Here is a 26224-nt window from a genome sequence, read left to right as displayed (position 1 = left end):
AAGAGTGATACTATAGATGTGAAATGTCCTTTTCATTTTGGAATAATCAGAATACGCCATTATTGAAGAGTGAGACCACAGCCATCATTAAGCCAAACAGCTGAACGTGGCTTATCAGTCTTTCAAGACTGTTGGCTCTGTCTTCAGCGCAAGGAATATAGACGTGACTGTATGTATGTATGAGATCAAAATAATAAATATATTTGTTACAAATAAGTGGAATGTCGTGCAAAATATTATTTTATTCAAATATAAAGAACACCCAGGAAAGCTAGATATTACCTAATTGACGCGATTCCTAGTCTAAATGATTGCTGTTAACAATAAACTCGCTAAGCCCAGGATATCATATTAGACAAAAGACAATGAAGTCATTTCGATTCCCCGGCATTAACAATGGTATTTGCACGCACTTCCCCTATGCCATGGGGCGGTGAAGCCTCTAAATTAAATATACAAGAATGATCAAAATTTAATTATGCATAATTTTATTAATGTCTTATGTTGTGTTAGTAATCTTTTTTACTTATATTTAAAAGCTAGCAATGATCGAGTTATGTGAAGTGGCTTCCATTAGTAATATGTATGTTATATTGATAAAAAAATATTGATACGTAGTTCTAAAATTGAAATGGTCCTACAACTACTATATTATTCATACCATCAAATTTTTTATGCGCGAGAGTGAGTATTCGTGCGATGGGCGTCACTCATCGTATCTTATAATCATTTCGAATTGGTTCACGCATTAAGGTCGTTGACCTGCTTACGATTCCCACTATGGCCGGTTCCGTTTTTTTGGTCTACGCAGTCAACCCAAACTTTAAACTTATTGTCATCAAGGTACAATGGGAGGCACTTCGCTCGGGTCTGGTTCGATTTGAATAATCTCGAAGGCACACGGGCGACCTTGAGCGGTGCCCGTTCAAGGCCGACGAGTGGGTGCGCCGGAGCCCGAATGTCCATCGTAACGTAGACGCTAAACGATACATTTACAAACGGTTGCATTCGAATATCACGACCATGTGCTCCTGTTAATTCTGGCTGGCAAGCAACGAATTTGATATAGGCTACGTTCGATTTTTGTTCCATGTTCAAATTTTAAAAATGGTAACCCGTATGAATTCCGTAAAAATAGATATCGAATTTGTGAAAATCGAATCGATCGAATTTTATTGCCTCTATAATGTTCTACTACCAATCTAGTTTAAGTTACCTTTGCTAGCTAATAACTATGTATATAATTTAATATGTAATATTCATCTTGTTTAATCCGGTACTGTGATAGTACAAATTCAATTTTAATTGTGACAAAAGCAATTTCAACATTTCAGATGAGAAATATTGCGAAACAATGAAATATAGCTTCAGTGTAGTTTGTTTCGCCGCTTCTTGTACACGTGCGCTTTGGAAGCGGTGGTAGTTATAATTAGATTTAAGTGAAGTGACGTCAATAAGTGATACGTTGTATCCAATTTTGAAAATATGTAAATCTATTCTATTCTATAGTAAACGCGATGTAGAATAATACACTCAAAATGCGAGTTCAATATTCGTTTAAAACACACATGTAGTGCACATGTTCAGCCTAATTTCGGTTTGTTATTAATGAGCATTCTCACACACTGATCGAAAATCAAGTCAAAAATAAAACATATTATACATCTTAAGCTTTCATCCTGGTATGCTAGCGATGAAAAAACATAGTGTGTGCCAGCTGGTTTCTCTTTTAGTAGCAGACTGTAAAAGTTAATAAAGGGAAAGGCTAAACTTGGTATTCTTCTCTTAGGCGATGGGCTAGCAACCTGTCACTGTCTGAATCTCAATTCCTTCACATATCCATACAGCTGAAGGTTATCTTTTTAGTATTTTCGAGACTATCTACCCCGTAATCGATATGTATGTATACGTATGTAAGAAAAAAGTTGGGCGTGGCAGAAGAAGCATAAACGCATTGGAACTGAGAATTTAGAAGCATGATCGGTGTGAATAAGGAAATAAAAAATTGGAAAAAGGAATAAAAAATTAAAGAAGACAGGGACAGAAATAAAAAAGGGAATATATGTGTGTTGAGAGGATTTTTTTTATTAAAAGGATAAAAAAAGTTTAGCAAATATACAAAGCTAATGATAACGGGAAAGTTGGACAGGAAAGGCTAAGCATATGTAAACCTAACTTATAGTACTAGGGTACTTCAGTAATCATACCAAATGAAAAAATGTAGTCTTGCCCTACTCCTCCGGGAAAGAGGCGTGATGTATGTAAATGTACAAAACACATCTCTATGAATACTTAATTACAAGTTTTGCATTAGCATTGCATTGCGTTGATTATTCTGCCGATATCCGATAAAATTAGAAATCTCAATTAGCATAACGCAGCGCAGTGGTTACAATACAAAAGAGTTGTACAGAAAGATATACATTAATTTTTATAGACTTGTGAGGATGTACCGCTTTGTAGATTGACGTGTACAGTCAACCGCATATCAAGTTACCCTGCATGTTATCTGTGATGCCATAATAGAGGCGAATTTGCAATGGTCGTTTGATTTGCTGCAGACCGTAAATAGCGAAGCCGACAACGTTGTGAAATTATTACCAATCAGAACTAATATTCAAAATGCGAAAATTTGTTTGTTTGTTGTCTTTACACGCGTAGTTCTACCGAGTAGCCTTTTTCCTGCTGGCTTTAGTCCCAGTTACATCCTCACTACTCTGGAGAGGAGCCCGGGGTATACCTTTGACCATGGATCCTCGATTGGGTGATTCAGGTTTTTACACAAAGCGACTCCCATCTGACCACCGCAACCTTTGCAGGGGTACCTAACCCATATTGAATCGATCATGGTCACGGTAGTCCTAACGAGTAGAATTACTTAGTTACTACTGGGATTTTCTGCCCAATAAACATAGTAGGACTACGCTTTTTTTTATTGAATCAATCTTCTTGAAATTACGCATATATAAAATTAAGTCTGAAAAAGAAGACGCGCACAATAGTGTTAGCGAGAACCCCAACAAATGCCACGTGTAGGTTTACAAGCGGAAAAACAAACACATATCATGAAACGGTACCAGTCATCACTATATTCTTAGAAATAAACAATGTGTCAGTCTAGTCAGTCATGACGACAAAACGCGCCACCAGAATGGACTGATAACGCCTTTAGTATTGTTTGTAAGAGCTTAACATAATTCGTGAAACATTTAATAAGCAGTATATTACCAACAAAAATTTGTCACGTAAACTAAAGAACTACCACCCAAAAAAATTATTAATTTGAGACTAGTTTAAGCTTGTATGATTTATTTAATAAGTACAGTCAAAGGCAGATAGACATGATTTGCCATTCATACCAATCAAAATGGCAATGGGTGGTTCGTGCTAAAATCAGTCTTTAATAAAAAAAAACCGTTTTTGAAATGTATCTTAATCAGTCCTTATCATGAGAATACATTAAGAAAATGATAAAGCCATAGTTAAAAAAAATAAGGATTATTAATTAGGTTAATTAAAAGAACTCATTTAGGTAACTTTATTTACATTTCACACCCTATTCATTATTTAATTTTTCTGTTATCTATGTCATTTGTAAAAGATGTTTATAATACCGTAATTACCATAATTGATTTTAGTTATTTATGTATATTTAACTATTTCCGTAACTGGTTCCATAAACGCTTTCCCTCTGTTAAGGAATAATAGATAGCGGATTTTTCGATTTAGAAAATAATCTTGAAAAATGAGAATGAAGCGAAAGAAGTATGCAGTGATTGTGGCGGGTGGCATATATATAATATGGTCATAATTTTTTCAAAAGCTAGCTGCTGCTAGAGACCACGGTCGCGTGGGAATTTCTGGGATACAGGCATTCCCACGAACTCATCACTAGCAATTAAGTCTTTATTGTATTGTTCTCGTAGTTGAACCCGAGATGTAAAGGGTTTGTTAAGGTTTTAAGAGGAAAAGCTTTTTAAAGTGAAAACTTACTTCAAGTCCTTTAACGAGTAACCTTGCAATATTGAGGGTTTAAAAGTACGACGAAATTCTCCCATTAAAGTAATTTATAATTTAGTAAGTGTCGCGCAGCTAGTCTATGCGCTTAGCAGTCACGATACAGCGCCACCAAATGCAATATAAATAAAGCTTTTAGTCTTGTTTGTCGTATTGAAGTAAAGTAGGTTGCATCCTCAATTTAACTTCGCATGCTGAGACAATTCGAAGCTTTCACAACAAGGTGTCTGTCCGACACAATCACTTGGTATAGATGGATAGATATTTTTTTTATTTTCAACTAAAAAACAAACATATATATTGTCGCTGAATTGCTGCCTTTTTGTATATCTGCAGCACACGCATACGTGGTTTGTTTTTACCTTTTTTTTCTTTATTAGACTCATTATTACAATAGCTCATTCATATATGATTGATTACCTTTTAAGGCAAACTTTTATTTTCTCTTGTTAATAATGTATGTGTTTGGTAGTTGCAAATAATATCAGACGTCGTTGTAACCATTTCGACTTGCTACACCATACCTTGTTATATTAGTTTTGTGTCTGTAGCATTGTCGGATAAAAATCTATCTATCATTCAACATCGGTACATAAGTTTAACAACTTAAGTACTCGGAGAGTACTAATATAAATAACCGAATCCACTTTAAAAAAGAGGAAGATATCACATGATGTTGTGTTCATGAAAGACGCGGTCAAAGCAATTTTTAACTGCATGTTATCAGAACTTGCAAGTTAATTTTTATTGTAAGAATCGTGATAAGAGGATAGATGTAGTCTCTACCCCGTGAAAGAGGCGTGAATTTATATATGAAATTCAACCTATTTTGACTTACGGATAGTATTGTCATGCGTTCTCGAAGCTATTGTTAAAAATAATGTAACTTACCACTACTAATGCTATAATAATTACATTTCAATCTCAAAAGAACATGACACGACGTACAAACAGACATTAAAACTGACAATGCAACACGTAATAAGTAGACGGTAAGTGGAAAATCGATAGGCAGCGGTCAGTTAGACCGCAAACGGTAACCCTGCACCGACGTGAACATAACACGCGAGTAGGGTTGCCGAGTCACCGTCATACATACATACATACATACATACATAAAATCACGCCTTTCCCGGAGGGGTAGGCAGAGACTACCTCTTACCGTCATCATACGTACTAATCAGAACTGATAGATATGCCAACATACATACATAATAATCACGTCTTTATCCCTTACAGGGTAGACAAGAGCGAAGTCTCGCAAAGACTGAAAGGCCACGTAGCTTTATGATGGGATTCGGAGTCAAATAGTGACAGGTTAGCCCATCGCCTAAAAGACGAATCCCAAGTTTATTAGCCTTCCCTAGAAGCTGGCATGCTATATTTTTGTTTTGGTAAAAAAAAAGCTGGACAACCTGGATTTTTGTATCTTTATTTTTCGAGACGTTGGGGTACTTTCTCGACGGAATGAACTTTCATTAGTACATCAAGAAATACTAAGGCAATATAAAAAGCCGGACACCATATATTTTGGCACTGGACATGCACCCAAAATGCCTGACTGTTGACAACCCTACGCGCGAGCTATCAAACTGACTATTGTAAATGGATGATCGACCGCTACAATAATATTGTTGCCTGATTAATATTACGTTTCTAATAACAGTCGGATTAAGTTCTCCTTTTTAAGTTGGTTAATAGTATGAAAGACAGTGGCTATGTTAAGCCAGTATTTCTGTCATGGTAGTGCATTCCCTAATCTATTAGAATAGAATAGATTCATTTTCAAAATTGGATGCAAGGTATCACTTATTGACATCTCATCACTTAAATCTAATTATAACTACTACTGCTTCCAAAGCCCATGTGTGCACATTGTCTACATTAAAAAACATGAATTAATGTAGAACTAATTATTTCAATATGATTATGATATTTCATGTAATGTTCATGAAGTTGTCTGGAAGAGATTGCATTAAGCAATAAGGCCGCCTACTGGACGTCATCTAACACTGTTTTAGATTAAATAAATGTTTGTTGCCCTACAAACTGTAATAAGACACAGGGGGCAATAATAGAAATAGATATATAACCACATCTTTATCCTTTATAGGGTAGAACCAATGGCCTCAAAGGGTCTTGTATGGCTTAATGATATTGAAATAGTGACATGTTGCTAGCCCATAGCCTTAAAAAAAATCCCAAATTAAAAGCCCTTTCCTTAATTTTTCCTTAATTAAGTTTGTGTAGAGAAAAATAAAGAAATTTGAATTTTAATTAATTGACTTACTATTGGCTAAAATGTTTTAACTTCACTACCAGGGCAAAATTGAAGCTTGGAATAACGGACATTTGTAAAAAAGTCTTACTGCACACTTCTAGTTTAGAGAACATACATATAAACAAGTCTAAATCCCTGTGGGGCAGACAGAGCCACCAGTCTTAGAAAGACTGACGACATCCACAGGAAAGATATAAAGCAAAAAAATTATGAAAGAAAGACTAAATTAAAGCTTAATTTGAGAAAGTTAAAACAAAATGCATGCATTTTGTTATGTGATAGATGGACCTTGATGATGATGATGAAGATGGATGGATGTTCAATGAGACTGGGATCATAAATAAAATCAGTCTCAAAAATGTTGATATTTCATATCTAAGCACCAAGTTTCCAGTCACGCCTATTAGAAATTTCTGGACTTATAAAAATTTTACCAATCACCATAGTAAAAATTAAGTGGGAACTCTTCCCAAAATAGACACATGAGTAATTAGCTGAGAATGTAGTTATCAATTGTTTATACTATATAAATAGCTAACTGCCTACGCGCATTCAGTTCATTGACGGGAATCCCAACTTAGATTTTACAAATAAGTTTATTATTATTATGAAATAAAACTTATGTGAAAATTAAGTAAAAGTAACGTGCGACATGTTATAATGTGTAAGAACATTCGCCGACCCACCCTGCCTCCCCTTGTTACTCACAACGATGAATCATCATTGTGTCAGTAATTCACAAAGGAAATTATTCGTTCCGAGAACCTTTTGTTCCTTTACTAAGTACGAAAGACAACACCCTCACAAATGGATCACGTATTAATAAGAACGTAATTTATTTTTTTCCCATGCACATTTAGTACACATTTACTTTCAACACTACCTTCCAACTCCCAAAAATTGAACCATAGCGAATGTATTACGTCGAACTAATACACATTTCTGTGATTATTTGTATTGCAGACAATTTTTATGACACAAATGTACCTTAAAAAAGTGCGTTTCTTTTAAGGCCCAACAAATTGTTTCAATATTATGCGTAAAAGTAACGTACCGAATAATTTTACTACAGCCTACAGAAAATATGAATTAAAATTCAAATGCCGGTACGAAACGAAAGTAATGTTATGCTTTCATAAAAATCACCACAAATTAGAGCCAACTACATATGTTATTTAGAACTCACCTTAGGACAAAGCAATCCGAAATATATTGACAAAGAATTTACACTAAAAATGTAAAATATTCACTTCTAGCACTCACAGCTCAACACAATATGGCGGCAGGAGGAAACCCCCACCAGAAAATTTCAAATATGAAACCCGTTTGTGATTGGTTGCTCGAACCACGACGCTTCAATATGTATAGCCAACATTTTAACAAAATTAAAAAGACCATTTTTTTCTTATGGTTTATGATTTCCGCTTTCAGTAATGATTTTATTGTCTATTGAATTGATTGAAGCATACAATACATTTAAAATGGAGATTTACGATGTTTGTTTATTTATTCGTTAATGTAAAATAAGTACAAAAGCGATTAAGCTATGAAAGCGAAAGAAGACAGAAGGCAGACTTTCGAATTAAAAAAAAATTGTGCTTTATTAAATTTCTTTTAAAATAAGTGACGGATAATGGATTAAGTCTAGGGATTAAAAAGTAACTTAAAGATTCCAGTAGGCTGTAAACGTCATAAATTGATGATTACAATGACAGCTGTAAAATTTATACATTTTTAGTTCAATCAGTGTCACTCATCCATCATAGCATGGTCATAAATCTGCCGCCCTACTGTCATTCTCAAGTTATATCTAAAAAGTGTAGTTAAATTTCTTTGGTAATATCATTATACGGACATGGACAAGGCATGTCTTAACATCTCAAGTGTTGAAATGGTTTACAGCTAATAAATTATTTCAAAATGCAAAAAAAAAAATACACGCAGTCGCCAATAATAAAATAATAGATTTGGAAGGTAAAACAACATTTATTGGGATAACAATCAATAGGCTATTTGACTGTATTAAAAATATACATTTCTTTTATGTCATCAGTCTTAATATTATTTTTTTGGAGCGATTTGTAATAACGCGAGATAAAAATATTGCATTATTTAAACAAAATCCGTCTCAGAAAATTTGGTTTTTATATGCAGCTGTCACGTGACTAAAAACGAACGTGATTGGCTATTTCTATTATGACGTCAATTATCCATAAACAGACTGTGGATCGTACCGTTCCTTAGTGTTCGCTATTATTTTTCAAGATTTTATAAGTGTTTGATCGCTCAGGTTTACTCAGATAACGTAGGTATTTAATAATGGAAACCAATTCCGCGAAAGCTGACAGTTGAAACCTACCAAAAGTGGACGCAATAATGGTTGGAAGAAGAAATCTGGATTGTCTTCTTCAAAGACAATCCAGATTTCTATGCTGCCGAACTGAGGAATGTGAAAACATCAATGTAAGTATATCTTGGTAACCACTGATCTGAGATCATGATCTGAAACCACTTCTTACGAATATTCAAATCCATCGGCATAGATAAAAACAGTTTCGTAGGAGATTTTATTGTTGTATTAGTGCATTGAGGCACTGCACAACATTTATAGGAACTCATTTTAATAATTTTCACACATATGACGTGGCACAAGTTAAATAAAACAAGAGGAAATCAAAACTTTTCGAAACACCAACAAGCTTTGTATGATATTTACACGAAATTTACGTCACTGCATGCTATGGCCGCCATATTGCTAAAAGTCGCGTTTTGGCGGCATATTTGAATATTTCATTTTCTTTTTCGATTTTTTAATAAAATAGCTGTAATAAAGGCAGAAAAGTATTTTTGTAGGGCTCCTTATAAACAAATAAATACCCTTAGATAGTTTTTAGAACTTTGTCAAATAGCCTATTCCACTCTTCAATAGGGTACTCATATTATTAACTAGCGGGCAAACTTTTTATGAATGAAATTGACAAAATATGTCATGCTCAAAGTGAGCAAACTGACAAAGTGTTGGAGCTCAAGCATGTCATGCGTAAATGGTCCACTCGATCTCTTTGTGACCACTTTTTTCATTTTTTTATTATTGCTCTCTCGATCATCAACATAACATGTAACCGAAATCATCTACATCTGAATTGTATATTATTATGAAAAAAGAGTAAATGAAAAGTAAATGAAATAATGAAAAGAATATTCAGCCATTCTGGTGAAAAAACGACCAAAACTGAAAAATTTTCTTCAGCTACCAGTTCCAGCACCTTTTTGGGAAGGGTGTCCATTTCTAAGAGCTTTTCGTTCTTTTCTTTAAAGGGATACTGTGTCCGTTTTGACGAGCGTCCCGTTCTGTTTGTGGCGACATCTCTACGCCACTCGTCAACAACATCAAATCACACAACAACTGTCAATCATCGCGAAGAAATTGACGCGCTCAGTCAATAGCAGCGAAGAACCCAAATCGCGATTTCAGAGATTTCACGGATTGGAGCTATATATACAACCTCCGACTCAACATCGTCGGAGCCGCGGTTCCCCAGGCATAACACCTAGCCTGGGGGAAGATCTTCCCTTTGGTGGCGGTCGAGCCGAATCATCGCTCCCGCTACATGTTCTTTAAAGAATCCCTTACAAAGGAATCTCAAGTTTATGAGTCTATACCTTAGTTTAGAGTTGCCTTTACGACACCCACGGCATTATTACAAACTTAAATATAATTAAGTCTTTATCCATTACGGGTTACGGGGCAGACCGAGCTCAAAAAAGACTTAAAGCCACGTCCAGATATATGGCTTAATAAATGGGATTCAAATGGAGACAGGATGATATATTATCCTCTAGAAGAAGAGTTTATACCCAATTTGTACCTTACCTTTAGATCGTGGCAAGTGTAAAGAAGTAGTCTCTGCCTACCCCACCGGGAAAGAGGCGTGATTTTATGTATGTATGTTTTCTTGACCAGCATAGAAACTTGCAAGAAAGTGTGCTTATTCTCTTAGTCGCCTTTTACGACATTCATGGGGTGGTAGAACTGGAACATCAATCAAAGCGACAAAGCAAGTTAGACGGCAGAGTATAAAATTTTTCTTTTATGTTGGCACTAAAAGAATACCATTGACAATAAACGAATAATGTCTATGGTATGACATAGATTTTGTCTATGGTCGATTTCCAGCTGCATCGATGTCGCGTTGCCCTTGACTCCCTCCATTTTAATTGCTGTTTTTAAAAAGTTATTTTAGTGTAAGTGAGTAAAATTACTTTGGAAATAAATAAACTAAATGTGACTTGTGTTATAAACAGTGAAAATTGTGTGAAACCGATCCGCAGTGTGTATTAAATGTAAAGCGTCACCTGACGGAGCTCATTGTCGTTTCCCGCCATTGTAGCTCCATCCGAACATTAACTTTATTAATATCATGTTGTTTTGTGCGTAAATTGCTATTTAAGCAGGTACATATTACACCTAAGTTATGTCCTTACACGGAAATGATGTTTGTTTGCTAGAAGTGGACGATTACAACTTGTACGAAGAAGAAGCATCGGATCACGCATTTGCTAGGTAAGGCCTGGGCCGGCGTGGTTTCTAAACTTATGACGTATTTTACGGTTAAGCGTTGTTTATCAGTTACTTTTTGTTTGTTTTTAGTTTACGTATTTATTTATGGTTATTTTTTATGATAGAGGTGAAAGATCTCGCGCGCCATATGATGACGCTGGCGCCCGTGCCGGTGTGTAGTCAGCTGTTGGGGCGCCATGTTTGGTCAAATCGAATAGGCGTAGTAGGCGCCACTACCTATGTGTCGCGTTATACGCTACTATGAATCACATGTATACACTTACGTTTTTAACGTAAATACTGTCATTCATTTATTTTTTCCAATTGACTGTGTTCAAAGGAACCCTACAATACATAAATTTCACTAACACTAAAATAGTAGGTTATAAATGATAGTATTTTTTTATATAAAACTAAAACATAAGATATTTGTCATACAAGGTTCTTATTATTTCATTTTCCCTACATAACTGTTTGACATAAGTAATGATCATTTGTAGCATTAAAAACATGTACAAAAACAAAAACATAAAAACAACTACACTATACACAACATACAAAAAACTACTCACTCACTGACTCAGCTTTGCATTGCTTACGCTTAGAGTATTCAAATGATACCTACATAAAATAAAAACTATATTTGATTAATTCCACGACATCAATTTACAAATATTTAAAATTCTATTAAAATTGGTTCAGTTTGAGTCTCATTGGTATTGGGTAGGTGGTAATTGTAAATTAAAAATGAAAGTTACTGTCTGAAAATTAAATATTTTTAATTACACTTATAATGCCCTGAAGGGTAGATAGAACCAACAGTTCTAAAAAGATTGGTAGGCCATGTTCAGCTGTTTGGCTTTATGATAGAATTGAGATTCAAATAATGACAGGTTGTTAGCCCATTGCTTAAAACAAGAATCCCAAGTTTATAAGCCTATCATTTTCAATAGTTATTACTTATTTGTCTAATAAGAAGATAAACTGGCCAGCAGTCATTTGGTTTTCATCATCATATAAGATCTGACGGACAAAACTTTTATTGACAAATTTTTAAAATATTATTTTTGTTGTTTTTAATTTATGTGTATTCAAATTTAATTTCATTATTCAAATTTTTTATATGATTTAATATGGTTAACTTAATATGATATACCTGTGTTTCAAATTGTAAAGTGTGATAATTGTAATAGGTGTAAACCGTTTTTGTCACAATAAATAAATAAATAAATAAATAAATCAAATCATAAATAAAATTTTCATGTTATGCATATATCGTGTTGGTTTCATATGCTTGTTACTACATTGTATTTTGATTAAAGTTTACCAAAGCATAAATATCACATATTATATCTTGTAACTTGGAAATGAGAGCCAAACTGACCTGTATTAAAATGTTTAACTAAGAAAGTAATCTTCTTCCTAAATTTAAGAGCTAACTCTTGTAAGTAGAGTGTTGAGAAAGTAATATGTGTAAATATTGTTTTCAGAGAAAAACAACTAAACTCGGGAGGCAAAACAATGGAGGCCGAGAAGAGGATCAGGCGAGAGATTGCTAACAGCAATGAGCGCAGACGAATGCAGAGCATTAATGCCGGATTCCAAGCTTTGCGGACACTACTGCCCCGCCACGAGGGAGAGAAACTTAGCAAGGTAAAAACCTTCCCTTTGATGAAGTATGTCAATATTAAATGCAGCACGTGTCAGCCAAACAAACATACCAACTCTTGGTAGTTGATATAATTATAATGAATATTTTTATTTTTTGAGTCTTCCTTTGCCAGATTAAGTATCATATGGAAATAAATATGTTGGCAAATTAAAACTAATATATATTGTGACACTCTTTCAATGTATGAATGTGTTGAAAAAACTTTAAAACTTTGAGAATCTGTGGTGAATTTTTTTAAAATTGCATTTTTTCTTTTTCTAGGCTGCTATTTTACAACAGACTGCAGAATACATTTACTCTCTGGAGCAAGAGAAAACAAGACTTCTTTCACAAAATTGCCAGTTGAAGAGGTTGCTGAACCAGCATGAAGGAGGAGAGATACCTCTGAAGAAAAGAAAAAATGAGGCCATCATTCCTACAATTATTCCCGACTCTACTGATGAAACCGCCAATTCTCGGTCACCCGAGCCCGTAGCTGTCATAACCGTGACAAGCGTCAACCAGAAGAAGGAAGCCGAAGGGAGCGACTTGAGGGCACAACTCGATAGGGAGAGACGACACCGCCGTTTACTTGAAGATAGACTGCACGCCTTGGAAGCCCAGATGTATCCGGAAACCGTGTGCGAGCTGACACATCCCGTAATACATTACGAGAAGGCCAGCGCCCCGGCGTCGGAATGCAAGGCGGAGAAGGAGGAGCCCGAGCCGGCGGCGGCGGCGGCGGCGGCGGCGGGCGCGGAGGCGGCGGGCGCGGCGCCGCTGCTGGAGGCGGCCATCAAGGCGGAGCCGCGCGTGGAGGTGGAGGTGCTGCCCGAGGCGGCGGCGCGCCTCTACCTCCCCAACACCAGCCGCCAGAACCTGGAGACCATCGTGGAGGCGATCCGCCACCTGGAGGGCGACCACCTGTTCCGCGAGGAGTGCGGCGACGCGCCGCTGGCGCTCACCAAGAAGGCGGAGCGCCCGCCGCCGCGCCCCGGCGTCATCGTGGTCAAGCACTCGTGATTGTGTTGAGAGGACTGGCTTGCTGTGAGCTCCCGACCCTCCTCGAATATAGTTTTAACGTTTTAGTTGTTTAGGTGTTCTTTCCAAAGTCGAGTCGCGATAAGTCTCCCCGCATCGTCTAAATTTTTGATCGAAGCGATATGTCATTGTTATTACATAGCTGATCATTGTCACTTAACTCAGTGCTGTGCATAGATTAGTCCCGATTGTAATTAATTTGTCTTTCAATACATTGTTATATATAACAGTCGATAAATTTTCATCAAATATTCTGGATTGAGAAATCTTGTACTATATACGTCTCTGATTATATTCACAGACTTATATGATAGAAAACACTGGAATATTATGGCGTCTCATTAGAGGTGAAGGACCTAGTCTCGTTACACAATATTACTTTAAGAGAGAAGCTATTACGATTTTGATTTTATTTATTATTGTACTCACTACTAAGTTAGTGGGATTTTTTTTTGTTTTTCATTATGCAAAAAGAGGAGATCGTGTCAGAGAATCATCTAGTTTAGGTATGAATGTAATTTAATCTTGCTTGCGGGAACTGTTTGCAACATTCCCTGTATCGGTGATGTTCCCTGAGGAACACGCGACATGAATCAGTAACTTTAGGGTTTCATTTAGTCTAGTATTTCACATCATATTTAATCTTACAGTTTAAGAAAGATTGAGGATTGACTGATTCGAGTAAGGTTTGGTGAAGGTTTGATCCAAGGTGCCGCGTGCCAATTTTCTTCACGACGTCGAATGAAAACGTATAGGGTAATTTTAGGGTGGAATATCTTGTAAACGAAATAAGCTATGTGATAATTTGTTTGGATTGCTATATGAATGGGAAATTTAAGACGAAAATATCTCGTGTGAGCAATAAAATGACAAGGGTTGTTTGTTACTTGTGAGACCTAGCAGCAATATTAATTAAATTGAAAGTTCTAGATGAATTTAACACTTTCTAGATAAAATGTATGATAATGTGAGGCATGCGGCTGCGGCGATGAGGCGTCACTGGGTAACTCGCGCACTGTCCCTCTATACGGAACCATTAATTTATTAATCCAGTGTAATTCTTGTTTTCTCAAATATCCATCGCTCGTTGTTTTATTTTTGACATTATAAAAATTAGAAGCAATTGGCATTACTCTTGCTTAGAAAAACAGAATATTTGACCATTCCACATTTTTTTTGAATTATCTCTACTCTTAGAAGTTAATCTACATTATGAGATATAGTTAATTCAAGCAGAAGTTGTATATCTTATTCAACTTATTAGTGTAATTATGTATTTCATTAAAAATTCTATTAGCTCATTACTCAGATAGGAACTGGTAAATAGGTACCCGTCGTGAATATTATAATATTGTATGTTATAAGTGCTCCTGTGTATCTTGAAAATTCTTGAATCTGACTGCCAACCTGGCGAGCAACGTGTCAAAGCTGATGATCAGATCATCCTAGCTGAGGCGTCGATAGCTGTGCCACGCGGCGGTTGCTTGTGTGTTGTGCTGGTTTCAATGATTTAGGTAATTAACAGTGATTTTATTATTGTTCGCTTTGATGTGCTGACTTTTGTTGGATATTAACACGCAATGCTTTTTGTTAATAACTTCCCGTGTAAGTTTTGATTGTACCTTATTTTTAAGTTGGACTCAGCGACAGAGTGGTTCACGAGTTGCATTGTAACAATAGAAACAGAATGGTCCTATGCGCATAGGATTATGATTTTAAGACTGATCATTTTATTCATTATTAAGTTATGCTAGGTCCAACCATCGTATAGTTAGTGAAATGTGTATGTGTGTGTACTATTTGACTGTATGTGTGTTTGTATTTGTTGGTATTTGTATCGAGATAGTGTTAGTCCAGCGTTGTACTGAGATTTTTGAGATTATCAGACATTTACCAGTGAAACTAAGTTACATTACCAACGAATCTCCTACATTGCTGGACTACCAATAAATTATGACATAAGTCAACTTTTGATGCACTTTATTGTAAATTCCAGTTTCGTTTTGGGACTTGGGGGAATGGACTGTATTTTTACAAACTTTTTTTTTCCTTAAATACTAATAAACCGACTCATGAAAAAAAATTTTGAAGAATTTATATTTTCGAAATTTTGGCTGTGTATTTCTTTTTTGTTTATGATTGACTGTTAACTTGAAAGATTGACTTTGTTATAAAAAAAGTTTCCAAAATTACAGTCCACTGAGGATAGAATTCGAATGAAAAGTTTTCCGACCCACTGTTGGGATGAAGTGAGGATGACAGTCTGATAACTCTTGTCTTTGCTTCATCCAACCGTTTCAAACTTGTCACCAACCCAGAATGATTTGAATCAAAGATAGTTTCAAGTACACGGTGTGTATTTGGGAAGGTTTTACAAATCTAAAGTCTGTCTCAGCTATGAATGAAACTTTACAAAATTTAGTTCTGCGCTCTGTTCCTGAGTCATAGTTTTAAGAAATCGTCTGCCTACCGCCTTTTACAATATGTCAGTATAGGTTAATTCAATTGTACCATAACGGACTTGGTTATATATTAGCGTAGTCAAATAGTAATAAGAGATTTTAAGTCAAAGAAGCAAGTTAAATTGTTTAAAATGTGTTATTATTTATGTCTTAAAGTATTAAAATGGTTATTTCTTATTAATTAGTTTGTAAACGACATCTGTATTCTGAAAGGACTAGACAGCTAATTTATCAAGCGAGAACCAATTAAATTTTCACATTTATGGTCGAATTGAAGATTTTTTTCAAACATTAATATTTATGGTAAACCATAAAATAAACTTATTTGAAATACTAATTTAATGATAGTTATATCATTGTCAATATATATTAAAAATGTATGCAATTGGTCTGGCATCAATATGTTAATTATCCTGATTCATAAATAAAGTTTTATTGGTTTTACGCCTAACTAAAAATAATATTTCTATTTTCTACACTCTATCGTTATGAATCATTTTATTTTATTGATTTACTAACTACAAATAGGATTTTAATATCATGGAAATAAGTCGTATTTCTTGTTTATTATTAAGAATGGAAACAACATTTGTACTGCATTTATATTATTTTGTTCAAGGCTCGTTGATATGAGTCTTCGGATTCTCGAGTCTTATGCGTTATGTTAGTGATAGGGTGTTAGAATACACGTCTTTTGTGCTATCGGTTCTGTTATAACCTCCCAAGGTTTACAAAACAGGCGACAGATCATAGAAAGAGATGTATTGAACAATTTCTATTTCTTATATTTATTCTAGGATACGGAATTTGTAATAGTACTAGCATAGAGAACGGACACTCATCCCCTACTAGATTAATAGAACTACCTTTTGCACGTAAGGGGTAAAATTGTATTAAATTACAAAAACGTTTGCTTTGCTGTTGGCTGATAGAGGCGAGGCGTCACGAAAGCATAGACGCGTAAGCAGACGCCATTATAATATCAGTCAACGAAATAACTATGAAGTGTCCGTGATTTGATAGTACTAAATGTTCCCACCCGTTTATATTTTGTGGGAAATCGTGTTAAATAACTTGACGTCACCCTATCTTTAATGTTATGTGTTCCTAGTTATAATAGATAGTAAGTATTATGCTTTACAATTTAAGATAAAGTGTAGAAAATAATCCGTAAACATTTCTTTTTTGATATGAAATTGATAAGAATATTTCGTCTGATTTTAATTGTACCACATTCGACCTATATTTACGAATATTTATAAAAGATTCCTAATTTATGTGTTTTATTTTTTAAATATCCTAACAGCTGATAAACATATGTTTTAGTCATTTATATAATCTTTATATAGTTAGTATACTTTTATTTGTCGATACAGAATTTTTTTTTTTAAGAATTGGGTGAGCTTGCTCACAATCTACCTGGCGGTAAGCAAGATGAGGCTTAAGGTGGTGCATGCAAGCTCAAATAGTGCCGATTCACTCTTGCCTTGAAAATCTCATTCATTCATTTATAATCTTCCAGTTTAGCACACAAGGTTTATGTAAATGACAAAAATGTAAATCACCTTGTGGCTTGCGATAAATCTGAATGACTTTGAATTTAATATTATACACAATAATAGAAATCTGAAAAATAATAATTAACTTGACAGTAAATAGAATGTGTTGTCGTCTTGCAATGCTGCGTGCATTTGTAAAGAAGAGATGAAGACTTTACGGTGTAGCTATAGTGAATGGTGGTGTTTATCTTCCAATTTATATCATTTCTATAATTTTTCCGAATTCTATGTACAGACGAAAACATATCAACATCCCAAATTCGCTACTTCTCCACGCAGGGTAACTTGATCTGCCGTTGACTGTACTTGCTGATCACAGCTCATTGGGTAACAGCATGTGTGAATTGTTGTCATGTCAGTGCGCCATTGTGATTTAACGCGGTGAGACGCCGCTAATTGTCGATTCCTTTATAGAAATATAGGATATTCAGTTTTTTTTATGGTGTATGTGAAAATTGGCAGTGAGATGAGAATAGTAAATAGTAAGTACCTAGTTACAATATTTTGCTTTTTACATATTTGTTAAATAATATGAACGGCTTTATTTTTTTGAAGTCGGTTAAAAGAAGATATTTTTTTAATTTCCTTTGTAGTTGTGTAAATGGAATAAAAAATTTGCTTCAACAAATACCTTATATAAAAAAAGAATAGGACCACTCCATCTTGTTTCCATGGATGTCGTTAAAGGCGACTAAGGGATGGGCTTATAAACTTGGGATTCTTTTTTCATGCGATGGGCTAGCAATAGCAACCTGTCAGTTTTTTAATCTCAATTCTATCATCAAGTCAAACAGCTGAACGTGGCCTATCAATCCTTTCAAGATTGTTGGCTCTGTCATCCCTGCTAGGGATATAGACGTGATTATACGTATGTATGTAAATACCTAATAATTGTCGCGATACTATATACAACACATCATTATAGTTAGGTATCCTTCGAAATAACGATAAAAAAACCTCATTATAACAGACGTGCGTTTGTAATTCAATATATCCGCATGACAAAAATAGGTACTGAATGTTATTTATCTACTCCAGAATTTTTTACATGATAAAAATAAAATATTTTGTACACTTTGTATGCTTTTGTTTCACAGATTTGTTGGATTTCTCATCAATCATGACTTGTACACAGATTTTAATGATGGCTTTTCTGATGGGTGTTCAAATTTTAGGCCAAGACATAAGTTCTGAGTAAGTAAACGACACAAGTGTTCTTTTTTATTACCTTGGTAGGTAGGTACCTACCTAATTTCCCGAAAAGAAAGTTATGTTACTCTAAGGTCCATTTTATCAATGTGCCAAATTTCACCAAATTTATTAAAGAAAAAGAATATTATTTTACAAAAATAAAAATCTTTTTCTTTACATATCCTAGTTACTAATATTATAAATGCGAAAGTTTGTGAGTACTTATGTCAGGATGTCAGTATGGATGTTTGTTACTCTAACACGCAATAACTATTGAACCGATTACGATGAAATTTGGTATGTAGGTAGCTGAAGACCCAGAATTGCGTATAGGCTACTTTTATCCCAGAGTTCCCGCGGGATTGATAGGGTTTCCATGCGAACGAAGTTACGGGCGGCCTCTAGTATATAATAATAATAAGTATGTAAGTATGAATTTATATAATTCCGCGCATTGTAAACTCGCCAAACATCATTGTCCTTTGAATATTTTCACTAATAAAACATACATAGGATATAAGCATGTCTACTTCTATGTCTAATAATGTCATACTTTACTGGAAAAACAGAATTAACTGTTTTAAAAAATCCTGAAAGGCCATGTTCAGCTGTTCGGTTGGTTGGAATCCAGATTCAACAAAAATAGTGACAGGTTGTTAGCCCATTGCCTACAAGGAGAATGCCAAGTTAATAAGCCTTCCCCTTTGTCGCCCTTTACTACATCCAAGGGAATGATATGGAGTGGTCCTATTGTAAAGTGTCGGGAACTACACGACAGCACGCACGCATAATATCTCTTATAATTTTAGCACCAAGTTGCCTGAAGGTTCAAACGACAGTCATGAAGCTCTGAATGACCTTGGTTATCGACTCATGATGAAGGCACTGGAACACAGGAACGTGACTAACATCGCGATATCACCTGTTGGTGTCACTGGTATGTTATAAGTATATTTTCTCTGTTTTTTTTTTATTTTTGCCCCCTGTCCATTTGCATACAATATTTTTGCACTTGTTTACATTTTATTGTGGTAAGTATTTAACTATAATTATAAAAAAACATGCTATTTCGGATTAAAAAAAAATTTGCCCTGGCCGGTGGCCCTCACCGCCACGCCTTACGCCGCCTCTGGACAGGTTGTTAGCCCATCTCGCTTAAAAAAAATAATATCAATCCTTTGAATTTCACTAACTGCGCGGGAAGAAACGCAATTAACAGACTCAATGCCTTTTCTTTGCTGCCAGACAAGCATGGCAGCTCTAGAATGAATATTTGTTTAAGCTGATGTGTACTACTAAAGTAACTGGAGAAATAAATGGGTTTTTCAAATTTTATTTTTAGCATAGTGACGTCACTAAACAATGTTTTTAATACCTTTATTGATTTGTCAGTACTGCTGGCCATGGCTCTTCTGGGAAGCACTGGAACAACGTATGAGGAAATAGCTGATATTTTGGGCTTTTCCCGTGGTGAGTTTATTAGATTTTGAGTATTTAACAGCACGACACGTCTCTTATTTTGCATAAAAGTCTGTCACAGATAGCGTTTACAAACAAAAAATAAATAAATGTAACGTCCGCATGTGTATGAGCAGTCAAAAAGATATAAACCTGGCCAAATTTATTGCAAATTCGCCAAATTTATTCAAAATTTTTCTCGCGAAAAACGGTGGAGGAAATAAATTGATTTAAGTACCTATTTTATAAAAAAGGATACAAGGTATCGCTTATAGACGTCAACATTAGATAACTTCACATAATGTTCATTGAGGCTCAAAATAGTATTAGATACATAAATATGCGGTTGACTGTACTTATATCACGAAATGAGAACTATTTTAGCTGGCGCTTTAATTGTTTGCTTCTTGTTCCTCCTGGCTTCAGTCCAAGTTGCATCCTCACCACTCCGGAGAGGAGCCCGGGGTGTGCCTTTGCCTTTGCCATGGATCCTGGATAGATTAAATCAGGTTCTTACACAAAGCGACTCCCGTCTGACCTCCGCAACCTTTGCAGGGCAACCCGTATTGGATCGATCACGGTTACACATCCAGTTGCCTGAATATTCATGTTTCCTCACGATGTTTTCCCTCGCCGTAACAGCATCGGTTAGTACCCAAACTAATGTTTGCAGACATCCTTAAAAACCGGCAACACCATGAAGATTTAGGTATCCTGCTTCAAAATCTAAATGACACCACCGCGAAGACAATATTGGCTGATGCCGTTTTCGTGGATCAGAGGTCGCGTCTGCGTGATATGTACAAGACGTACCTTGACCGTGTGTACAGGGGGGAAGTCATGAGTGTCGACTTCCAAGATGGGAACGTGGCGAAGCAGACCATTAATGAGTAAGTTTCAATTGAAACATTTGCTCCCATATCAAGTAAGAATTTGCTTGTTAAAGCGGAGAGAAATGTCTGAAAATAATGTAGGTATTTGACACGCTGATAATATGGTAAAAATGCATGTTGCATGATTTTAACATCAGATGCATTCGATGTAGGTACCTACTTACATACATACACATATATATATAGTCACGTCTATATTACTTGCGGGGTAGACAGAGCCAACAGTCTTGAAAATACTGAAAGGCCATGTTCAGCCGTATGGCTAAATGATGGAATTGAATTGATCTAAGAGTGACAGGTCACTAGCTCGTTGCCTGTAAGAAGCATACCAAGTTAATAAGCCTATCCCTTAGTCGCCTTTAACGACATCCATGGGAAAGAGATGGAGTGGTCCATTTTAGTATTATTTTTTCTATTGGTGCCATGAACCACGCGGCACATAATTATATTAATTTCCTGATCCAATCCTAACGGCTTCAATAAATTTATAATCTTTTGTGTATTTTTAGGTGGGTGAGAGCACACACAGAAGATAAAATTGAGGAATTCCTGGATAAAACCCTGCCATCTACCACAAAAGTGGTGTTGCTGAACGCTCTGTACTTCAAAGGACATTGGGCGCGTCCATTTCGACCAGAACTGACGAATAAGTAATCTCTCTCTCTTATCGAGCTTCCGTACCTGAAACGTAAAAATGTGACAGCTAGAAAGCTCAAAATTTCACAAACTACGTATTTCGGTTGCCAACAACGTTGTTAACAAAAAAAAATATATAAAAAATTAAGGGAGGCTAAAGACTAATGGCTCTTCAAAACGAACACAGAATCCATTTAAAGAACAGAACGTAATGCTCCTCAAAAGACCCAAAAAGGGAGCTGGTTCGCCAAGAAGATGGTCAGTCAAGATTTATCTTTCCAGCTATTTAGTATTTGACGTCAACCAATGTTGTGAAACCAAACGTTTTGACAATTATTAAGCGATACCTACGAAGTATGAAGTATCCTATAATAATGAACAAAAATTTTGAATTTATTTGGATTCATATTTTTAATGTTATCTTTTCAGAATGGTATTCCGGGGTGCATCCAGAAAAGTTGTTACAGACTTCATGTTGAATTTTGGAAAGTTCAACTACATTTCATCTAAAGAACATGGTGCGTACGACTTATAAATTGTATAGTTAGACTAGCTTTTTCCGCTACTTCGTTCGGTTGCGGAGGTCAGATAGGAGTCTACAATTTCACATCTATAGCCCTTGCTAGGTTGACAGAGCCAGCAGTCTTGAAAGACTGATAGACGAAGTTTAGCTGTTAGGCTTAACGATAGAATTGAGATTCAGATAGTAGTCGGTTCGTGTAAAGATCTAACTCTCCCACTCCAAGATCATGGTCGTAAAGGCGCACCCTGGGCTCTTTTCCAGAAACGCGAGGATGCTGCTGATGTGACATCGAGATTTAATAATTTCTTTTAAAATTCCCTTTGCAGATCTACACATGGTGGCTTTACCTTACAATGACAATGTCACCACATTATATGCCCTCAAACCAAAGGATCCAAAACGCACGAGTCTGTTACAACTTCTTGAGACGCTCGATTATATGCAAATACACAAATTAATCAGTAAAATGACGAAACAAAAGTGCATAGTGAGATTTCCCAAAATGAATATATCGAGTAGTTTAAATCTTGAAGAGTATGTAAAACTTGTTGGAGCGCCATCTATGTTTGATGCTGAGAAAGCAAATTTCGCTCTCATGGTAGAGGTTTTCAATAAGGATGAGAACAAATCAGAAATTGATGTGCTATCGAGAATGGGAAGCGATGATAGAGAATCGATGGAATACAAGGAGTTAATAGACAGACTTCCCAACCCTGGGATTCATATAGATTCGATTATACAGAAAGTGAAAATTAACATCGACGGTAAGGTTTAACGCTTTATAAAGACAATTTTTACTTTTGATTTGACTCCGCTCCCGTGAGATTGCCATGCACCAATGACTAATTTCGAAGTTATGGACATACGTTTTAATACTAACCGATGCTTTTACGGTGAGGGATGTCTCCCTCGTTACATTCACATTTTGGCACATCTTTGTTAGGTTCCCCTGCAAAGATTGAGGAGGTCAGACGGGAGTCGCTTGGTGTAAAAACCTGACTCGCCCAATCCAGGATCCATGGTCATAGCATACCCCGGGCTCCTCTCTAGAGTGGTGAGGATGCAACCGCGACTAAAGTCAGATGGAAGAAGGGTATTACAAATTTATTAATCTTTGCTTCTAATATATGTATAATTGAAGTATTTATGATTTTTATAGACTGCAATTCATTCTACTTTATCTCCCGGTTTTATTCCAAATAAAAGATATATTTATGCACCTTAGAATTAAATCACCCTGAACAAAGGCGCCATTTTTAAATTCAATTACAATTAGTTGTCAAAATTTTCTTTTTTAATTTTTAGAACACGGCACGGAGGCAACTTCGGCTACAGCCGGCATTATGTCGAGGACGGCCGAGTTGTTCTACGCTGATTCGCCATTCTTCATGTTCATTCGAAACGAGCGAACTAGACTGGTCACTTTTAGCGCTGTTATATATGATCCTACACAAACATAAATATTAACAGAAAAAGGTCAGGTCAGAAATACCTGAAACCGATTTGATGAATGTGGATGAAACGAGGGAAGTATGCAGCGATGCAATTTTTAGTATTCTTCTGTGCCATACAGATTTTATTTTGTACAATAATGATTAAATATTATAATGTACTAAATAATATGTAAGTAGTATTTAAGAATAACAATGTATTTGTAAAATTTGATGCCATGAACCACAGAGTAATTAGGGAAGAGTTGTAATTTCACTATCTTACACAACAATATAAATAAAACATTGAAATAAATATATATTGTTTTATTTTAAAGTAAACTTATCTGTGATTAAGTTTTTCTCTTTATAACACAATCAAATCAGTTTCTATATATAAAATTCTCTTACTCATTGTAATTTGGTTACTAATAACGTGCAACATATTGTATGTAGCAATTTGAGTGTGTTGCCATATTAAGAGGAAGTTTAAGTACCTATCATAGGTATGTTCTATTTCATTGGAAATTAATAACTTATACAAAATGTGCACAGACTGTCATGTAATTAAATAAATATGTAAGTAAAATAATAAATAAGTATTGTGTTGACATTTTTTTACTTTCATTTCATAACTAGCAATTGAAAACCTTCATTTCGAAACTTTAAAGATACGGCCGCCTTGTGGTTTCTGGCATTATAGAATAGAACCACTCCATATCTTTCCCATGTATATCGTTAAAGGCGACTAACGGATATTCTTATAAACTTGGGATTCCTCTTGTAGGTAATGGGCTAGCAACCTGTCACTACTTCTAAATCCCATCATAAAGCCATACAGCAGAACGTGGCATTTCAGTCTTTTCGAGAATGTTAGCTCTGTCTACCCTGCAAGGGATATAGACATGACTTGGCTTTATGTATATATGTAAAGATGCAGCACAGTGAAAGGTTTTTAACTATATAATTAGACTTTCAACACCATTAATTCTCACATATGGTTCTATGTCTTATATAATTAGGTATACATATAGTTTTTGAACTCAGTATTATGAATATTGAACCAGATTTTTACAACCACCGTAATTTGATCTCTAATTCTAACTACACATATGGTTATAGCTTACATTAGTTAATTGATTTATTTGTCTTACATCCATTATTACATAAAGTCTCCTTTGTAATATCCTAAATACAAATCTACACAAATTATCTATTATTTCTCAACCTGTCAATCTTGTCTTGTAGAGTCTGCTTCCATTGTTCCTCTGATATGCTCTGAGCCCATTCCGGTATGGAGGACATTGGCAGTGCGAAATTGGCCATAGCATTCATTACCTGAAAAAGTAATGAGGAATTTTTATTTAATGGAATTGTGTGTTGGTGTGTGTGGTTCCCGGCACAAAACAGGGCTTATTGATCTCTTTTCAATCTTTTGAGTTTTACACAGGTGGAGCTGTAGGCGTCCTCTAATTTTATATACATATATCAAAACTCAAAATTTTTATTCATTATTTTAGGATAGGTACTTCATATTGCTTAATAATTGTCAAAACATATGGTTTAACAGCATTGGTTGACGTCAAATAAATTACTTAAAACCAAGTTTACTGCTGCTTCCAAGGCGTCAGTGCAGAAGAAACGGTAACGAAATGCACTGCAGCATTTTCTTCATATATTTGAGAAACAATTAAAATGAGATAACCTGTCTAGCACGCTCATTGTCCATCTGGATTGTGTCTGCTTGAGGAGTGCTCCACACTTCTCGCACTAGAGCCGCATCCATTGGTTCTATTGGAGGCAGGTCGCTAGCTGGTACGGGACTCGCATTGCTGGTCTGTGATCAACAGTTGTAAGTTTCGTTTTTTTTAATATATCAATAATTCAGTAGCATTGTGGCTATCATAAGGCCAGTATTAGGAAAAAGTTTTAAAATCAAATTATATTGTTTTTTTTATAACTCAATTTTCGTTTAATTAAAGTTAAAAATCACATTATGTATATGACGAAGAAAGTATTTGTGTTTGTAACAATAATTTCAATCTTTGGGACTGGTCCGAACAGGAGCTTCACTGTAATTCCGGGCAATTGAAATGAAAAGCCAGGCCCCAAAGAAAATTGGTCATAGATCAATTAAAAAAGTACTGACCTCCTCATCATCACTGTCGTGGTCTGTCATAGCGTTCTCTGGTGCTTGAGACAAGGGTAAATATCCAAAGTATTCATTTTCATCATCGCTATCTTCTGGCATGGTTCCTGTCATCATCAGCTCGTGTCTCGGAGGCGGGGTTAGCTCCTGAGGATTGTTTTCCGGCGGGTCAGGTCCGTCACACACCATTATCTATTTCACCTTAACCCTAAACACAAATAAAGAATAATTTTATGGTTGAGCACGAAATAAAGTTTATGGAAAAATTATTTATTTATTTTACGGAGAAAAGATGAGATGGATGACTAAAAGCTTATCTTCAAGTTGACGTTGACGTGAACTCTCACCATATTGTCAGTGTTTTGTCAGGAA

The 26224-nt window shown here is 35.5% G+C and overlaps 4 protein-coding genes across 4 annotated transcripts in view; 2 read left to right on the top strand and 2 right to left on the bottom strand.

The window, feature by feature from the left end:
- LOC106129168 (A-kinase anchor protein 200) overlaps window positions 1–7627 on the bottom strand; it is a 46357-nt gene extending 38730 nt beyond the window's left edge. The window contains exon 1 of the mRNA XM_013327658.2: window positions 7485–7627. The gene's annotated coding sequence lies outside the window, so the exon portion shown is untranslated. The remainder of the gene's footprint in view (window positions 1–7484) is intronic.
- Window positions 7628–10473: 2846 nt separating this feature from the next.
- On the top strand, window positions 10474–17272 carry LOC106129184 (transcription factor AP-4). The gene is made up of 3 exons (XM_013327674.2): window positions 10474–10862; window positions 12350–12512; window positions 12793–17272. The coding sequence occupies exons 1-3, from the start codon at window positions 10774–10776 to the stop codon at window positions 13531–13533; spliced, it is 993 nt and encodes a 330-aa protein (XP_013183128.1). The 5' UTR covers window positions 10474–10773; the 3' UTR covers window positions 13534–17272.
- Window positions 17273–17899: 627 nt separating this feature from the next.
- Window positions 17900–23970, top strand: LOC106129139 (serine protease inhibitor 28Dc). The gene is made up of 9 exons (XM_013327612.2): window positions 17900–18054; window positions 18670–18766; window positions 19573–19700; window positions 20156–20233; window positions 20895–21111; window positions 21624–21764; window positions 22180–22268; window positions 22600–23037; window positions 23579–23970. The coding sequence occupies exons 1-9, from the start codon at window positions 18012–18014 to the stop codon at window positions 23731–23733; spliced, it is 1386 nt and encodes a 461-aa protein (XP_013183066.1). The 5' UTR covers window positions 17900–18011; the 3' UTR covers window positions 23734–23970.
- Window positions 23971–24015: 45 nt separating this feature from the next.
- Window positions 24016–26187, bottom strand: LOC106129174 (male-enhanced antigen 1). The gene is made up of 3 exons (XM_013327664.2): window positions 25853–26187; window positions 25409–25540; window positions 24016–25041 (listed from the first exon to the last, which is right to left on the bottom strand). Exons 1-3 carry the CDS (start codon window positions 26039–26041, stop codon window positions 24913–24915), a joined length of 450 nt encoding a protein of 149 aa, XP_013183118.1. The 5' UTR covers window positions 26042–26187; the 3' UTR covers window positions 24016–24912.
- Window positions 26188–26224: the final 37 nt, after the last annotated feature.

The sequence above is a fragment of the Amyelois transitella genome, chromosome 14, assembly GCF_032362555.1.
Source record: "Amyelois transitella isolate CPQ chromosome 14, ilAmyTran1.1, whole genome shotgun sequence".
Lineage (NCBI taxonomy): Eukaryota > Metazoa > Arthropoda > Insecta > Lepidoptera > Pyralidae > Amyelois > Amyelois transitella.
This window is presented reverse-complemented; position numbering and strand designations above follow the sequence as displayed.

Excerpts from the sequence above, each read along its gene's own strand:
- LOC106129174 (XM_013327664.2), bottom strand. The coding sequence starts at position 26,041 with ATGGTGTGTGACGGACCTGACCCGCCGGAAAACAATCCTCAGGAGCTA. Across the intron at positions 25,541-25,852 it reads ACGACAGTGATGATGAGGAG|ACCAGCAATGCGAGTCCCGT; the intron begins GTCAGTACTTTT and ends TGTTGATCACAG. Across the intron at positions 25,042-25,408 it reads ACAATGAGCGTGCTAGACAG|GTAATGAATGCTATGGCCAA; the intron begins GTTATCTCATTT and ends TTACTTTTTCAG.
- LOC106129139 (XM_013327612.2), top strand. The coding sequence starts at position 18,012 with ATGGTGTATGTGAAAATTGGCAGTGAGATGAGAATAGTAAATA. Across the intron at positions 19,701-20,155 it reads ATCACCTGTTGGTGTCACTG|TACTGCTGGCCATGGCTCTT; the intron begins GTATGTTATAAG and ends TTGATTTGTCAG. Across the intron at positions 23,038-23,578 it reads AGTGAAAATTAACATCGACG|AACACGGCACGGAGGCAACT; the intron begins GTAAGGTTTAAC and ends TTTAATTTTTAG.
- LOC106129184 (XM_013327674.2), top strand. The coding sequence starts at position 10,774 with ATGTCCTTACACGGAAATGATGTTTGTTTGCTAGAAGTGGACGATTAC. Across the intron at positions 10,863-12,349 it reads TCGGATCACGCATTTGCTAG|AGAAAAACAACTAAACTCGG; the intron begins GTAAGGCCTGGG and ends TATTGTTTTCAG. Across the intron at positions 12,513-12,792 it reads AGGGAGAGAAACTTAGCAAG|GCTGCTATTTTACAACAGAC; the intron begins GTAAAAACCTTC and ends TTCTTTTTCTAG.